The 18,830-nt window shown below is 46.2% G+C and overlaps 1 protein-coding gene across 6 annotated transcripts in view; it reads left to right on the top strand.

Annotated features, from left to right (window-relative positions):
• Positions 1 to 18,830, top strand: part of LOC133142595 (1-phosphatidylinositol 4,5-bisphosphate phosphodiesterase delta-3-A-like) — a 94,944-nt gene that overhangs the window by 52,545 nt on the left and 23,569 nt on the right. For 5 of the 6 annotated variants that reach the window (XR_009710225.1, XM_061263959.1, XM_061263920.1 and 2 more), the window contains 5 exons: positions 2,471 to 2,614; positions 2,687 to 2,834; positions 16,960 to 17,076; positions 17,272 to 17,450; positions 18,293 to 18,428. Coding sequence is in view for 5 of the 6 variants with exons in the window: in XM_061263959.1 (XP_061119943.1) it covers positions 2,471 to 2,614; positions 2,687 to 2,834; positions 16,960 to 17,076; positions 17,272 to 17,450; positions 18,293 to 18,428 (724 nt within the window). In the remaining variant the exon portion in view is untranslated. The remainder of the gene's footprint in view (positions 1 to 2,470; positions 2,615 to 2,686; positions 2,835 to 16,959; positions 17,077 to 17,271; positions 17,451 to 18,292; positions 18,429 to 18,830) is intronic. The other variant, XM_061263950.1, reaches the window with a different exon arrangement.

The raw sequence follows: 18,830 nt of genomic DNA, 5'->3' as shown, positions 1-18,830 counted from the left end.
CTCTAATTTGCTGACAAGTTACAGTTAAAATTAGCCAACAATACACTTATACCGAATGAAATTCCCAGGTGTTCTTCAAGTCTGTGATTTTTCAAACAATGAGTCCCAAGAACTTAAATAGCGCAAATAAGTATCTTTTTCACGAACAGAGCAGTGTTTGTGGTCAGTAGAATGAATTATATACTTTAAACATATACTTTTTCCTACTATTAATAATTCCTAATATTTTTGACAAGCAATGAGCATGTTTGGAGACCCCGAAACCTCATTATTCATAATCCCCAGGCCAAAGTTTTACAGAGCATATGTGACAGAACAGCTTGCCGGTCAATGGTCTGTGGGACCACTATCTACCTTCGGAAACTGGCCTGACTAGAGCAATGCAAATTTCGGACTCACAGCTGCCAGAAATGTCCCAAAGCACATCTTCACCCAAAAACCCAGCAGAAACAGAACGTTGTGTGTCAAAAGAAAAAAAACATGAGTGGCAAATGCTCGACATTACAATGGAAGCCTCATGTTGTTAGCTTCAGCTAGGGAAATTGTCAAAGTAAAAAAAAGTCAAAGTCTGCTTTATTGTCAACATCTTCACATGCCGAGACACACAAAGAGATCGAAATTACGTTTTCCCTATTCCACGGTGACACGACAGACATACAAGTAAACGACGCAATATAAAAAACAAGAAGGCACGAACAATAAATAATAAGAGTAACAATAAATAATAAATAAATAGATAACACAATGAATAAAAGCCAGTGTGCATACAGACAGTAAAAGTACAGGACGCTACGCAGAACGGGGAAGCGAGTTCAGGATCCTGACAGCCTGGAGTATGAAGCTGTTTGAGAGTCTGGTGGTGCGGGAGCGCAGGCTTCTGTACCTCTTCCCAGAGAGCAGAAGCTCGAACAAAGAGTGAGCGGGGTGACTCACATCACTCACAATCGTGGTCGCCTTGCGGGTGAGATGGGAGGCGTAAATGTCCTTCAAGGAGGGGAGCGAAGCACCAATAATCTTACCAGCCGTGTTCACTATGCGCTGCAGGGCCTTCAAGTTGTAGTCAGTGCAGCCGCCACCCCAAACAGCAATACAGCTGGAGAGGACGCTCTCAATGGTGCCGCGGTAAAATGTAGTCATGACGGCCGGAGGGGCGCTCGCTCGCCTGAGTTTCCGCAGGAAGTACAGGCGGCGCTGGGCTTTCTTTGTCAGTGATGCGGTGTTGGTGGACCAGGAGAGATCCTCACTGACGTGCACCCCCAGGAACTTGGCGCTGCTCACTCTCTCCACCACAGCACCGTCGATGGTCAGCAGCAGGTGTTGGGTGTGACCCTTCCGGAAGTCCACAACAATCTCCTTGGTCTTGTCGACGTTCAGCAGGAGGTTGTTGTCCCTGCACCACGTGGTCAGAAGGTCAACCTCCAGCCTGTATTGAGTCTCGTCTCCCTTGGTGATGAGACCCACCAGAGTCGTGTCGTCAGCAAACTTCACTATACGGTTGTCGCTGTAGGTTGCAGTGCAGTCATGCGTCAGGAGGTGAAGAGCAGCGGACTGAGCACACAGCCTTGGGGGGCCCCCGTGCTCAGCGTGATGCTGGCGGAAATTTTGTTGCCAACACGTACTACCTGTGGCCTCTGACAGAGGAAGTCCAGTAGCCAGTTGCAGAGGTAGGTACTTAGGCCCAGCGTGTCAAATTTGCTGATGAGGCGTTGTGGCACAATGGTGTTGAAGGCAGAACTGAAGTCCACAAAGAAGCAATCTCACATACGAGTCCCTTCTCTCCAGGTGGGTGAGGGCCGAGTGGAGGGCAGAGCAGATGGCATCCTCAGAGGACCGTTTGGCTCGGTACGCAAACTGGAAGGGGTCAATGGTGGGGGGGAGAACGGATCGGATGTGCTCCATGACAAGCCGCTCAAAGCACTTCATGATGATGGGCGTAAGTGCCACGGGGCGGTAGTCATTGAAGCAGGACGGAGCGGGTTTCTTCGGCACAGGTACGATGGTGGCAGCTTTGAAACATGACGGGACGATGGCCTGCTGCAGGGAAGTGTTAAAGATGTCTGTGAAGACATCCGTCAGCTCACCAGCGCAGTCCTTCAGCGCTCGACCCGGGATGTTGTCAGGGCCCGCCGCCTTACCGATGTTGATAGCGGCAAGCACCCTCCTCACGCTGTCGGCGGAGAGGCACAGGGGCAGCTCGTGTGAAGGGGGAGTGGCCTTCAGCGGGCAAGTGCTGTTCTGTTTTAAACAACAAATTAAATTAAACAACACATAATGAAAATGGTTCAATTCATGGATTTGCAATGAATTGGTTAATATGGGTGTTATAATCAAATATATCAGTTTATAGGGATTTTTCCTGACAAGTTTCTGACACCTTTGGATAAAACACACCCCACTGAAAATTACCAGGATTATTGTTGTTCAAATTTACGGGTTGAACATATTGTTATTGTGGGTTATTTGTGTGCAGGTTCTTAAGGGTAAAATCTTGATTAAAGGGAAGCAAGAGAGCACAGCGGAAGAATGCACATCAAGTTCGTCAGACCTCAGCTCATCAGACGATGAAGTCAGCCAAGCTGGGAGCAGTATCCATCAAAGGAAAAAGATTGACAAGGTCTACACATGTCATTATTTTTGTTATTGTGAGGATATTTTGGGAGTGACCAGTTGTTTGTTGATACTCTAGCCAGCTGTGATGAGTCCAGAGCTGTCAGAATTGGTTGTGTACACCCGCAGTGTACACTTTAAAAGTTTTCAACATGCTGCCAAAGCCCCGCCAAGCCACATGTCCTCATTTTCTGAAAGTGAAGCCCTCAGACATGTCAAAGACTCAGGTATTGTATACACTGTTATATATTGAAAGCTACTTACTGTCACGTGTTCGTTCCTTCACCTCTTGGCTCGGTAACACCTTAATTTAAACACCATTCCCTTGTCAGTTTGTCTGCATTGGTACCCTTCCTTGCTTGCTGGCTGTTTACCAAACTGACTCCCGTTGCCGACCTCGCCTGCCTGTTTGACTAACCAGTTTACGTCCTGCTTAAATGTTTGCCCGACCGCTGCCTGTTGCTGACCATGTCTTTGCCTCACATCCTGCTTGCCTGTTTGCCCGACCCACTACGTGTCTGACTTCATCTCTTGCCTGTCCCCGACCGCTAGCTTGCCTCGCCACTGTCTGACTTACAACACCCACTTATCTGCCTGTCCTGCTGTGCTTCGCTCTGACGCTGCTTCGTTGCTGCTTCGTTGCTGCTTCCTTGCTGCAGTCACTCTGCCAGCGATCCAGTCTTTTACATACCAATTTCCCTCAACTTCAATAAACACAGTTGTGATGCATTTGGGCGTTCTGCTTGATCCATGATTGTCAGGTTTATTTCGCTGACTGAATAAGTGAATAGAAGAGCAACAGCAAACAAACCACAAGTGAGACAGAATATTAAGTGTTTTCTCGCGAGGAGTGCAGTACAGATAGCTTGAGACAATCTCTACACACTGAATATCTGTAGGCACTCCCGCTCTTTTTATTTGGATTTGCCCTACCCACAGTGTGAGACATAACCACTAAAGGGGGGAGGAAAGCATGTGGGCTTTTTCTCGTAAGCAAAAATCACTAGGTGTTTACATACTGATAAGAACATCTGGGAAGAGGAGTTTGAGTGGACTGGATACAGGAGAAAAAACCTTTGACCTCTAGTTAAAACATAGCAAGGGAAGTTTTACGACATTGTGTAGGATGCAACAAGCTAAGTTATTTATTACTGGTTGTATACATTCCAACCTAACCCTACGAAAAGGATAGTTAGGAAAAACCCTGACTTTAATGGTCACTTGGAGGTTCATCTGGGGTGCAAGACAGCAATGAGGCATGTTGTCTAACAAAGTGGTCTTTGTTAGAAAGGAACTGTCCTTCTGTGGTACATCATAAAAACAGCAAGGCCAAACAGCAAGCATATATTGCAGTAATATTGCAGTAAGGCATTGATTAGAGAACGCATGATAACATATATATACATTTTTCTAACAATGATACTGACTTAAAAATGTAATAAGGAATTGAAATACGTATGGTACATTACGTAATCATCTTTTCAAATACATTTTCAACTCATTCAATTAATAATACAAACATTTACTGTATATATATATATTATACATATATCCATCAATCCGTCCATCTTTTTCCGCTTATCCGTCGCGAGGGCAGCAGCTTCAGGAGGGACTCCCAGACTTCCCTCTCTCCAGCCACTTCATCCAGCTCATCCCGGGGGATCCCAAAGCGTTCCCAGGCCAGCTGAGAGACATAGTCTCTCCAGCGCGTCCTGGGTCGTCCCCGGGGTCTCCTACGGGTGGGACATGCCCGGAACATCTCCCCAGGGAGGCGCCCAGGAGGCATCCTGATGAGATGGCCGAGCCACCTCATCTGGCTCCTCTCAACGTGGAGGAGTAGCGACTCTACTCCGAGTCTCCCCGGATGACCAAGGTTCTCACCCTACCTCTAAGGGAGAGCCCGAACATCCTGCGGAGAAAACTCATTTCGGCCGCTTGCATCCGGGATCTCGTTCTTTCGGTCACGACCCATAGCTCCTGACCATAGGTGAGGGTAGGAGCGTAAATCGACCAGTAAATTGACAGCTTTGCCTTTTGGCTCAGCTCTCTCTTTACCACGACGGACCGGTACAGAGTCCGCATCACGGCCGACGCTGCACCGATCCGCCTGTCGATCTCGCGCTCCATCCTCCCCTCACTCGTGAACAAGACCCCAAGATACTTAAACTCCTCCACTTGGGGCAGGATTTCATCCCCGATCCGGAGAGGGCATTCCACCCTTTTCCGATCGAGGACCATGGACTCGGATTTGGAGGTGCTGACCCTCATCCAGCCCGCTTCACACTCGGCTGCGAACCGCTCTAGTGAGAGCTGGAGATCACGGCCTGAAGAAGCCAACAGCACCACGTCGTCTGCAAAAAGCAGAGACGCGATGCTGAGGTCCCCAAACCGGAACCCCCTCAACGCCTCGGCTGCGCCTAGAAATTCTGTCCGTAAAAATTATGAACAGAATCGGTGACAAAGGGCAACCTTGGCAGAGTCCAACCCACACTGGGAACGAATCTGACTTACTGCCGGAAATGCAGACCAAACTCTGGCATCGGTGATACAGAGATCGAACCGCCCTTATCAGTTGGCTCCGTACCCCGTACTCCCGAAGCACCCCCCACATAACTTCCCAAGTCCACAAAACACACTTGGACTGGTTGGGCGAACTCCCACGCACCCTCGAGGATCCTGCTGAGGGTGAAGAGCTGGTCCACTGTTCCACGGCCAGGACGAAAGCCACACTGCTCCTCTTGAATCCAAGGTTCGACGTCCTGACAGACCCTTCTCTCCAGACCTTACCAGGGAGGCTGAGGAGTGTAATTCCCCTGTAGTAATTGGAACACACCCTCCGGTCCCCCTTCTTAAAGAGGGGAACCACCACCCCAGTCTGCCAATCCAGAGGCACTGTCCCCGATGTCCACGCAATGTTGTAGAGGCATGTCAGCCATGACAGCCCCACAACATCCAGAGCCCTTAAGAACTCCGGGTGGATCTCATCCACCCCCGGGGCCTTGCCACCGAGGAGTTTTTTAACTACCTCAGTGACTTCGACCCCAGAAATTGGAGAGTCCGTCAGGCCCTGCTTCCACAATGGAAGGCGTGTAGGTGGAATTGAGAACGTCTTCCAAGTATTCTCCCCACCGACACACAACGTCCCGAGTCGAGGTCAGCAGCACTGTAAACAGTGTTGACGTTGCACTGCTTACTCCTCCTGAGACGCCGGATGGTGGACCAGAATTTCTTCGAAGCCGTCCGGAAGTCATTCTCCATGGCCTCGCCAAGCTCCTCCCACGCCCGGGTTTTTGTCTCACCAACCACCGAAGCCGCGTTCCGCTTGGCCATCCCGTACCTGTCAGCCGCCTCCGGAGTCCCGCAGGCCAAAACGGCCCGATAGGACTCCTTCTTCAGCTTGACGGCATCCCTTACCGCCGGTGTCCACCAGCGGGTTCGGGGATTGCCGCCACGACAGGCACCAATGACCTTACGGCCACAGCTTCGGTCCGCCGCATCAACAATGGAGGCGCGGAACAAGGTCCGCTCAGACTCAATGTCCCCCGCCTCATCCGGGAAGTGGGAAAAGCTCTGCTGGAGGTGGGAGTTGAAGCTCTTCCTGACAGGGGATTCTGCCAGACGTTCCCAGCAGACCCTCACAGAGCGTTTGGGTCTGCCAGGTCGGACGGGCATCTTCCCCCACCATTGGAGCCAACCCACCACCAGGTGGTGATCAGTTGACAGCTCTGCCTCTCTCTTCGCCCGAGTGTCCAAAACATGCGGCCCAAATCCAATGACACGACTACAAAGTCGATCATCAAACTGCGGCCTAGGGTGTCCTGGTGCCAAGTGCACACATGGACACCCTTCTGTTTGAACATTGGTGTTCATTATAGAAAATCCGTGTCGAGCACAGAAGTCCAATAATAGAACACCGCTCGGGTTCAGATCGGGGGGGCCGTTCCTCCCAATCACGCCCTTCCAGGTCTCACTGTCATTGCCCACGTGAGCATTGAAGTCACCCAGTAGAACGATAAAGTCCCCAGAAGGAGCGCTCTCCAGCACTTCCTCCAGGGACTCCAAGAATGGTGGGTACTCTTAGCTGCCGTTTGGTGCATAGACACAAACAACAGTCAGGACCCGTCCCCCCACCCAAAGGCAGAGGGAAGCTACCCTCTCGTTCACCGGGGTGAACCCCAATGTGCAGGCGCCCAGCCGGGTGGCAATAGGTATACCAGGGTCCCACACCTGCTCGACGCCTCTCACCGTGGGCAACTCCAGAGTGGAAGAGAGTCCAGCCCTCTCGAGAGGGCTTGTACCGGAACCCAAACTGTGCGTGGAGGCAAGTCCGACTATGTCTAGTCGGAACTTTTCTGCCTCGCACACCAGCTCGGGCTCCTTTCCGGCCAGAAGAGTGATATTCCATGTCCCAAGAGAGTTTCTGCAGCCAGGGATCAGACCGCCAAGGTCCCTGCCTTTGGCCGCCGCCCAGCTTACATTGCACCCGACCCCTTTGGCCCCTCCCACAGGTGGTGAGCCCATGGGAAGGGGAACCCACGTTTCCTTTTCGGGCCGGGCCCGGCCGGGCCTTCGCCCATTAGACGCTCGCCTTCGAGCCCCGCCTCCAGGCCTGGCTCCAGAGGGGGGCCTCGGTGACCCGCGTCCGGGCGAGGAAAAACGAAATCCATTTATTTTGTTCGTCATAAGGGGCTAGTGTGTGCCGTGCTTTGTCTGGCCCCTCACCTAGGACCCGTTTGCCATGGGTGACCCTACCAGGGGCATGAAGCCCCAGACAACATGGCTCCTAGGATCATAGGGGCACGCAAACCAGCTCAGTGGCTTAGTGGTAGAGTGTCCGCCCTGAGACTGGAAGGTTGTGGGTTCAAACCCCGGCCGGGTCATACCAAAGACTATAAAAATGGGACCCATTTCCTCCCTGCTTGGCACTCAGCATTAAGAGTTGGAATTGGGGGGTTAGATCACCAACTGATTCCCGAGCGCGGCATCGCTGCTGCTCACTGCTCCCCTCTCCCCCAGGGAATGGATTAAAATCACATGGGGATGCGTTAAATGCAGAGGACAAATTTCACCACACCCAGATGTGTGTGTGACGATCATTGGGACTTTAACTTTAACTTAAACCCCTCCACCATGATAAGGTGACGACTCACGGAGGGGATACATATATATATGATACATCTATCTATCTATCTATCTATCTATCTATCTATCTATCTATCTATCTATCTATCTATCTATCTATCTATCTATCTATCTATCTATCTATCTATCTATCTATCTATCTATCTATCTATCTATCTATATATATATGTATATATATATATACGTACATATATATTTACATACAGTCGAGCCTCGGTTTTCGACCACAATCCGTTCCAGAGGGCTGTTCGAGAAGTGAATCGTTCGAATTCCGAATCCTGTTTCCCATTACAAATAATGGAAATAAAATTAATCCATTCCCAGAAAAAAAAGAAGCCTTCTTTAAGCATTTTTTCATTTGCACATTTTTGTCTGATCGAGCAACTGCAGCGCACCGCTCAAAATGCAACCGTAGCGCGTCGCCGACAACGTAACCGCACTGCGCTGGTCGCATTATTGTGACAGAGCCGTCGCTGAAATTTAGGAAAAATTTTAAATTCCTGATGTACTTTCCAATATTTAAGTGGACCTCAGTGCGCAGGGAGCTTAATTTTGTACGATCGCGCAACTGCAGTGCATCGCCAAATGCGGCACCGTAGCGCGTCGCATTATTGTGACAGAACCGTCGCTGAAATTTAGAAAATTAACTTGGCTCGGGCCGTGGGGGCAGCAAGTTTAGGAGGGACGCTCAGACTTCTCTCTTACCCAGCCACTTTGTCCAGCTCATTCCTTGGAATCACAAAGTGTCCCCAGGCCAGACGAGAGACAGTCTCTCCAGCGCATCCTGGGTCGTCCCCAGGGTCTCCTCCCTGGGTAAGCATCCCCTAGGCATCCTGAGACGCCCGAGCCAGCTCATCTGACTCCTCTCAACATGGAAGCGCAGCGGCTCGACTCCAAGTCCCTCATGGATGATCGAGCTTCTCACGCTATATATAAACAGATTATTTTGTTCAGACAATAACAATTTAAGTTGTTACCTGCTGACAGTTTCAAGTGATACTCCAGTCTTCTTCAGAGCCGTCATCTGACGTGCTGCTGACGTGTCATTTATCCATTGGCTGGCTCAGCAGACCTGTCAAAGTCGAGCTGGCCCCTCCACCTTTGGTGGTCTTTAGAAAAGGGAATCCCAGACTCCTGCCGATATAGCTCCAGGGGTCATGGCGACACGCAAAGTGCCCCACCACGATAAGTTGGCCATCCATTGGGGCACACACACATGCACACACACACGCACCCCCCCCCCACAAGTAAGATGGCGGCGCGTGCACACGCAGCGGCCTCTCTCTGTCCCGAACGGTGTTTTGTTTTGTCGTTTAATGTGGGTTTGTCCGACAGTTTTGTGTGTTCGTCTCGTCGCACCGGGTTGTGCTACAAGTACAGTGGGCTGGTTCAGCTCGACATCGGCGGAAGCGAGTTTTGTGGCGATCTGGACTTTGAAGCAGGGACATTAAAGGCGCTTGGTCTGCTCCGTCCTGAAGCGAGAGCGGGGGCGTCCGGGCCAGGCTGGCGGCCAACCCAGCTCGACCGGCCGTGCCTTCCTTTCTTCGGGCGAACGTTCGATCGCTGGGCATCAACATGCCTGCTGAGATCTATGAAACGGACAGTGCGTAACTGCTGTGCATCTGGAGCGGCTAGCGTGCTATCGGGCGGACCGGGCCATTGTACGAGGGGGAACATCGCGAGGAGGTGGACTGCGTGTCTACATCCGTGACGAATGGTGCCGGGACTCTGTGGTGGGATGCAAGCCCTGCTCGCCTCTGGCGAAGTTTGTGATCTTCAGGCTTTTGGCGTCCTGAACTCTCTCCCCCGTTGTTTACTTGTATGTTACTCGTGTACTGTGTCTCGTCACCGTGGGATGGAGGAAACGTAATTTCGATTTCTTTGTGTGTCTTGGCATGAAGGAATTGACAATAAAGCTGACTCTGACTCTGACTCTGACACACACTCACGCCAGAACGCCAGAATGACTGGTGATGTGTAAACCTTTTTGACGAGGAGGAGAGGTGCTCCTCTTGTTCGCTGCAAAGTGAAGGCACACCTCCTCCACTTCCAGCATACGAACCATGAACACGCACAAGACAATTGGCACATCATGATATTTAATACCGTTTTTTTCCGTGTATAGTGCACAAAATTTAACGAATTTATTGTCCTAAAATCTGGGGTGCGCATTATACATGGGTACAAAAAATTTTAATTTTTTTTTTTTTAATTTTTTTTTAAAAATTTGTTTTCTTTTTTTTTAGAAAACAAAACCAACAACAGGACTGACCGACAAAGTCGTGGAACAAAAAGACAGGGTGACATTACCAAAGACAGGAACAGAAAGCAAACAGACATCATGACAGTAACACATGCAATGATCCGACGGTGAGCGAGGGGCAGACAGGACTTAAATACAAAACACGTTACATCGATTTAGGTGACACAGGAAGAGAGGGGCGACGCGAACAGAAACTATGGCAACCTAGACACATAGCAAAACTGGGGACGAGACATGACAAATCTCCCCCGAGATAAAACTTGTAATCACCTTTCTTCTTGTTTGTTGTCAATCGCGCATCGCATTCAGCCATCCTGTCCCAACACACTTAGTCAAAAAAATCCATAATTGACGACACATCGTTTGATGCGATGGTGCAATCCTTGATGGTGTGTTATTGTCAAATATTGTTTGTTTTTTAATCTCCATCGCGGACCGGACGTCATGCGGAAGCAGTATGACTGTGCATGCGCGAAAGCAGTATGACTGCGCATGCGCACTATGGGTCAGCTGCGCAGAACGGATGCGCAAGACACGTCAGCTATTTACTAATTAGCGAGAGTTCGGTTTAATTAGTAGTTTCATCAGAATGGATAAGAGAGCAAGTTATACTCTAGCATTTCGAAAGAAAGTCATTGAAGTGGCAGAAGAATTAGGCAATAGGGCAGCTGCGCGCCAATTTGACGTCAATGAGTCAAACATAAGACTCTGGAGGAAGAAAAAAAATCTATTTGATACAGCGAAGGCTTCAGCAATATATTCCTCTTCTCTTCTTGACTGACAATGAATGTGATAGTTTAATACAATCAGCAAATAACAAAATGCGTATTACAGGTCGGTCATATTTTATTTCACAACACTTTGCCTTGTTCCTTTCGTCTCTGCTGTTCACTTCAAACACGCTCCATACGAGCGCAATGCTCTCGTATCAGACAAGGCTTGCTCGATCACCTGCTCGTTTGCTGTCTGTCACAATGTACCCTACACAAATCCGAAACATTTGTTGCGGCTCCGAGTCACGACGAGGGGCAAGTTTTGGTTTCCAAGGGTGTTTTTATTCCTCTTCAACGTCTCTCCCATAAAAAGAAATTTTTTCAAAAAAATTTAGAAAAATTGGATGCGTATTATACATGGGTACAGGCTTTTTTCCAGCATCAGCATGCAATTTTTAGGGTGCGTATTATACATGGGGGCGCACTGTACACGGAAAGAAACGGTAGTTAGTAATCGATCTAAAGTTATACAAGCATGCTTTATTTGGATTTAAAAGTTACTGGAAAACATTCGACAATGCAATGAAATGTTGCGGTTTACATACCGTCTTTTTCCATGTATAATGTGCAAAATTTAACTAATTTTCCGTCCTAAAATCTGGGGTGCGCATTATACATGGGTACAATTTTTATTTTTATTTTTTTAAAAATTTTTTTTTGAAGAAAATCTCCCTTGAAATAAAACTTGAAATCACCTTTCTTCTTGTTTGTTGTCAATCGCGCATCGCATTCAGCCATCCTGCCCAACACACTTAGTAAAATTCATAATTGACGACACATCGTTTGATGCGATGGTGCAATCCTTGATGGTGTGTTATTGTCAAATATTGTTTGTTTTTTAATCTCCATCGCGGACCGGACGTCATACGGAGGCCGCCATTACAGATGCGCAGAACGAATGCGCAAGAAACGTCAGCTATATAAAGAGCGAGAGTTCAGTTCTCCACCTATTAGTTTCAATTCACAGTTGAATTTGCAGTTTCAATCAGCAAATAACAAAATGCGTATTACAGGTAATATTTTATTTCACAACACTTTGCCTTGTTCCTTTCGTCTCTGCTGTTCACTTCAAACACGCTCCATACGACCGCAATGCTCTCGTATCAGACAAGGCTTGCTCGATCACCTGCTCGTTTGCTGTCTGTCACAATGTACTCTACACAAATCCGAAACATTTGTTGCGGCTTCGAGTCACGACAAGGGGCAAGTTTTGGTTTCCAAGGGCGTTTTTATTCCTCTTCAACGTCTCTCCCATACAGAGCCGCCTTTTTCACGTCCGCACGCCTTTTTCACATGCGCGCACGGAGCGCGGTGGTGCGTTTACGGGCAGTCGGAGAAATCAACGCCAACAAAAAAAATTACATCCAGCCTAGTTAAGACCATACCAAAGACTATAAAAATGGGACCCATTGCCTCCCTGCGTGTAGGACGATCATTGGGACTTAACAAAATAAATAGTAAATAAATAAAATAATAGAAAAATAAAAAAAAAATCATAAAAATTGGGTGCGTATTAAACATGGGTACAGGCTTTTTTCCAGCATCAGCATGCCATTTTTAGGGTGCGTATTATACATGGGGGCGCACTGTACACGGAAAAAAACGGTAGTTAGTAATCGATCTAAAGTTATACAAGCATGCTTTATTTGGATTTAAAAGTTACTGGAAAACATTCGACAATGCAATGAAATGTTGTTGCGGTTTACATACCGTCTTTTTCCATGTATAATGCGCAAAATTTAACTAATTTATTGTCCTAAAATCTGGGGTGCGCATTATACATGGGTACAATTTTTATTTTTATTATTTTTTTATTATTGTTTTTAAGAAAATCTCTCTCGAAATAAAACTTGAAATCACCTTTCTTCTTGTTTGTTGTCAATCGCGCATCGCATTCAGCCATCCTGCCCAACACACTTAGTCAGTAAAATTCATAATTGACAACACATCGTTTGATGCGATGGTGCAATCCTTGATGGTCTGTTATTGTCAAATATTGTTTGTTTTTTAATCTCCATCGCAAGCCGGATATCATACGGAGGCCGCCATTACAGATGCGCAGAACGGATGCGCAAGACACGTCAGCTATATACTAAAGAGCGAGAGTTCAGTTCTAAACCTAAATGCGTATTACAGGTAATATTTTATTTCACAACACTTTACCTTGTTCCTTTCGTCTCTGCTGTTCACTTCAAACACGCTTGTCAAACGTGCACTTTTCAATAAAGTGCCTCCGGCTCCCCAGTAACGGGTTCAATAAGCTGGGGCGAAGGGACTCGTCTGTAGCTGACCACCCGAGTTAAATTAATTCTCTTGAAATCAACCCAACTTCTATACGACGTCAATCCCGCTTAAGTCATCCGACGCGCAAGCCGAGTAACTCAATTCGAGGCAAGTCGCCGGTATGACCGCGCCGTATTGATGGCTCCCTTCAGTTGTTTGATGCTGGTATTTAGTTACGGATACTTTTAGGTGCCTTTGTCAAGGCCTCAGGGATTCGTTCGTCTATAGCGCCCCGTAGCACTACTCTCGTCGAAGAAACTTTTAATAAGGCCCCGCTCTTGCTGGTTTGGGGAAGTAAGGAGACTTCTTCCCTTTTTTCTGAAAAAAGTCAAATTAACAAAAGTATGACAATGATAATGTTTAGGAATAAATTTTATACATTATCACTAATTCTAACGTTATATATATAGACACTTAACCGTAAAAGTGCTTCCTCAAATTCGATTGTTTCCAACAAAATAATATTTAACTTAATACGGGTTAAAATGATTTAATCGAATTATTATTATCCTGTAATTAATTCTGAAGCCAAATTAATCCCTCAAGATCATTCCAAGTAGCTTTTGACGCGGCCCGATTAAATTAAATACTTTTGATCAGGCTCCGTTCCGCTTTTGATGAAGCCGCGAGCCTACTTCCCTTTTTTCGGGAGCAAGTCAAATTAGCAGAAGTATGGCAAAGATAGTTTTTGGACATAAATTTAATGCATTATTCACTCATTCTTAAAATCTCCCGTTAATAAATCGGCTTATCAACCCATCCACAAACAATCGATTGCATATATTATACAAATTAGCGCACAACGAATTAGATGAGTATATACAACTCTTTTATTGAAGAAGCATGAAATAAAATTACAAATCTCAATCCTCCAAAAACTGAACAATTCCACTCACTGATGCCCTTGCAAATACAATCATTCAATCCTGGAGTAATTTTGATTGCAAAAATTAAATCAGAAAAGAGGAAAAGGAAGGTACCAATTGGGGGTTATGTTTTGGTGGAAATAAAGTCGAGTGATCAGTTCGATTTTATTTCTAAAAATCCAATTTAGAAACTAGTTCGGCCACGGGAGAACCAACTACCCGGTAACGGTCTCCCTCCCCGCACGGAAATACAGAAAGAGTCGGTCCTCTCACCTAGTTTCTCAAGCAAAGTTGTCCAGTCCAATTATTTTGAGTAAATCCAAGTTAATCCGTGCCAGCAATCTTGCGTCTTACACAAAGATCTCGAAGGCTTTGAAAAAAAGGCTTGAAACTCCTACCGGCTTCTGTTCGATATGACCGCGGTCCGGGAGAGGGCCCCGTAGATGTCCAAGGTGACCTTTTTATAGACTTCTCTGGCCCTTCCCCTTTTCCGCTGGCCTCTATACTGTCCAGTTTCCCACGCCTACGGCTTCTATACTGTCCAGTTTCCCACGCCTACGGCTTCTATACTGTCCAGTTTCCCACGCCTTCTATACTGTCCAGCTTCCCACGCCTACGGCTTCTATACTCAAAGTTCAAAGTTCAAAGTCACTTTATTGTCAATCCCTTCATATGTCAAGACACACAAAGAAACCGAAATTCCGTTTCCTCCATCCCACGGTGACGAGACACAGTACACGATAAACATACAAGTAGACGACACAAAATAAAAACAAGAAGGCACAAACAATAACTAATAAATAAATAAAATGAGTGATGAATAAATATAAACAAATAACCCAATGAATAAGAGGAGCAAAACTGAGCTAGTGTGCGTACAGCAGACAGTAAGCATAGCGCAAAGTACAGGACGCTACGCAGAAAGGGGGGGCGAGTTCAGGATCCTAACAGCCTGGAGTATGAAGCTGTTGGAGAGTCTGGTGGTGCGGAAGCGCAGGCTCCTGTACCTCTTCCCAGAGGGCAGAAGCTCAAACAAAGAGTGAGCGGAGTGACTCACATCACTCACAATCGTGGTCGCCTTGCGGGTGAGATGGGAGGTGTAAATGTCCTTCAAGGAGGGGAGCGAAGCACCAATAATCTTACCAGCCGTGTTCACTATGCGCTGCAGGGCCTTAAAGTTGTAGTCAGTGCAGCCGCCACCCTAAACAGCAATACAGCTGGAGATACTGTCCAGTTTCCCACGCTCATCACCCTGTGGTTTTTCCGAGCAGCTATTTCCGTCCCACTCTCTTTCCACCAAAATTCTGCGGAAACCCTGACCAGCACCCCACTTCCTCTTTTCTTTACTTCCCCTTTTAGAAAACCAATACTTCAAAGTCAGACTTTACTCAACCATTAAATCAAAAAAACAAATCAAAGCCTTTGAATTGATTTTTTCCTTTTTTAACACACCACTTCGTGGTGGGCCTCCTTTCCCAATTGTGTGATAATATTGCTTTAAGCGGTTACAGAATATATTTCAGCGAAGGAAGTAAAATAAAATACAGTTAAAAGAAAATAAAATAATATTAAAAGAAAACAAGAACTCATCTGTTTTACTCTTTTTAACATACCCCTATTCTCATAAGGGTGGGCAGCTTAGTCTAATTCTGTGATAATATTGCTTTAAGCCAGTGCTTCTCAAATAGGGGGGCGCGGTGCTATTCCTGGGGGGGCGCGTGTGACCCTGGGGAACAGGCTTTTTTTTTGGCAGTACTAGAATAAAGTGTAATTGCGAATCTTCACAGCAGGGGTCAGTGGCGCTCTCATTGTTACTTCTGTGACGTTTGCGACAGTGCAACATTTTACGACTTACAAGACAAGTTAGGATAGTCACGGTGGGGAAGGGGGGGCGCGAATAGTTTTCTTCTTGCTAGGGGGGGGCGTAACAGAAAATAATTGTGAAGCACTGCTTTAAGTGGTTACAGAATATATTTCAGCCAAGCAAGTAAAATAAAATACAATTAAAAGAATAATAAAAACCACCTTTGTGCTTTCATGTGTTACCCATGAATTTGACCACGCTCAATTTCGGTTTCCTGATACGGTATCGCTCCATCTATTGGAAAATCTTGAAATTTCAGCTTTGCCAATTCATTCACTAATTCCCAACTCAGATTTTGCAACATCTGCTGTTAAAATTTGGAATGTCAGCCCCGCCAATTTATTCCTGGGAGCAATCCATACTCACTTTTTGCACCATTTGTTCCCCCCCCCACACTCCATGTTACATGACACGCTCCATACGAACACAATGGTCTCGTATCAGACGCTTGCTTGATCATCTGCTCGTTTGCTGTCACAATGTACCCTACACAAATTCGAAACATTTTTTCCGCCTCTGAGTCACGACGAGGGGCAAGTTTTTGTTTCCAAGGGTGTTTTTATTCCTCTTCAACTTCTCTCCCATACAGAGCCGCCTTTTTCACATGTCCGCACGTCACTTTCCTCTCTTTTCATTTTAACCTAACTGATCGCGGTGGTGCCTTTCTGGGCAGTCGGAGAAATCAACCCCAACAAAAAAATACATCCAGCCTAGTTAAGAAATCACCAGAAAGATCACCATGACAATTGTGAACACACAGAAAGATAATAAATAACTGGAACATCACTCATATATTGGTGATCCCGTTGAGAGTCTCACATATTCCTTCGCTATCGAGTTTGCTAGCGCATGCTCAGTGATACTGACCGGCAGAATAACATTTGGTTGTTCCCAAAGATGATCTTTTTTCTGAAATAATTTTACGTTTACGGACTTAAGTAGGAGTCAAAATTTGGGTGCGTATTATACATGGGTACAGGTTTTTTTCCAGCATCGACATGCCATTTTTAGGGTGCGTATTATACATAGGGGCGTATTATACATGGAAAATTACGGTATTTGATATTTTATAACGGTAACGTGAAATCAGTTTTTGATGGTTTTTCTTCAGATCTGCGTATCTGACTTGATGGGCTGCGTTCATTTGTTCTTACCTTCCAGGGATGTATTTTGTCCGTCACAATAGCCACCATCTGAGCAGGATCTACCCCTCAGGACAGAGACTACAGTCTTCCAACTATAACCCTCAGGAAATGTGGAATGGAGGCTGCCAACTTGGTAAGAATCCTTCACCTTTGCCTACACACTAATCATGCATCACACTGTTGTAGTTTCTGAGGTCTTATGTACATATTTTTGTTCCAGACGTGGGTTGCATGCACCCAAAACTAAATCCACGTCCAGTGCTTGCTTCAAAAATACGTTATGGACAGCAAAATCAAACACTGTTGTTTTGTTGTTCTTTTTCTCCAGTGGCCCTGAATTTACAAACTCCTGGGGAACAGATGGATCTAAATAGAGGCAAGTTCTTGCAGAATGGACAATGTGGCTACATTCTGAAACCCCCTTTCATGTGCCAGCCATATACCACCTTTAACCCAGAGAATGTTGGTGGAGGTCCTGGGCATGCACCAGTTTTTTTCACTGTCAGGGTAAGAAAACTGACACTTATTGTAACCTACATTATGTTAGAGTACAACTTGACAACCAATGACAACATAATTTAGCTATACAGATGGATGAATAGATGGATAGATGGATGGATGGCAGGCAGACAGACAGACAGACAAACAGACAGACAGACAGACAGACAGACAGACAGACAGACAGACAGACAGAAGAGGGATATGGTCTGAATGGAAGCACTTTTCAGATTTTTCCTCCTGAATAAAATGCACATTTTCACAGCAACCCACATATAGTAGTTATAAATCTCAAGTAAGATTGCTGTTACATTGTACCTGAAAGAAAGAAAGGGATTTGGTCTTAATGGAAGCACTTTCCAGATATTTCCCGATGACTAAAAAGCACATTTTCACAGCGGCCTTCATATATTGTTGGAAACTTCAAGTAAGATTGCTGTTAGATTGTACTACTTGACTTTTACCTACCATTGCAAAAATGTTTTATTGGGTTAAACCAGTGCTTCTCAAATAGTGGGGCGCGCCCCCCTTGGGGGGCGCCGTGCTATACCTGGGGGGGCGCGTGTGACCCTGGGGAACAGGCTTTTTTTTTGCAGTACTAGAATAAAGTGTAATTGCGCATCTTCCCAGCAGGGGGCAGTGGCGCTCTCATTGTTACTTCTGTGACGTTTGCGACAGTGCAACATTTTACGACTTACAAGACAAGTTAGGATAGTCAAGGTGGGGAGGGGGGGGCGCGAATAGTTTTCTTCTTGCTAGGGGGGGCGTAACAGAAAATAATTGAGAAGCACTGGGTTAAACAAACACTCCCTTTTCCGACAGATTTATTCATTTATTAATTGCTATTCCAGGTTATTTCAGCACAGCAGCTACCTAAACAAAAGAGGAACAAGCCAACAGCCATTGTGGATCCCCAGGTTTGGGTTGAGATACATGGTGTTCCGATTGATAATAGCAAAAAGAAAACCCATCACATCCAAAATAATGGTATGTACACAGAAAGTACCTTGAGGCAATTGACAATAGGTTTATGTTCTCACACGAGCAGAATCAAATGACTTCAATTTACAGTAATACAGTTCCTACCTGGCCAATCTATACCCCCGTGCCCCACTCCTCCTCAGGAGTCAATGTAATGTGAAGTGTGAATGTAAAGTGCAGAGCAGCACGGATGAGGCGGACTGTCTAGTGAAGGAAAGAACCAAATGCAGGCTAATATTTTTTTTAAAAAATGGAGGAAAAGATTATCCTTCCAAGAAATACAACACGTTCGTATAGTGACCAGCGGCTACCTGACTGAATCACATGTTTGATTTTTAGGTTGAAACTACTTATTTTAAATCTCCATGATCCCTCGCCATAAACTGGCCAACAGCACATCCCATAGTG

This window comes from Syngnathus typhle, linkage group LG2, assembly GCF_033458585.1.
Source record: "Syngnathus typhle isolate RoL2023-S1 ecotype Sweden linkage group LG2, RoL_Styp_1.0, whole genome shotgun sequence".
In the NCBI taxonomy this organism is placed as follows: Eukaryota; Metazoa; Chordata; class Actinopteri; order Syngnathiformes; family Syngnathidae; genus Syngnathus; species Syngnathus typhle.
Note: the sequence above shows the minus strand (reverse complement) of the source record. Positions and strands in the feature narration are given on the sequence as shown.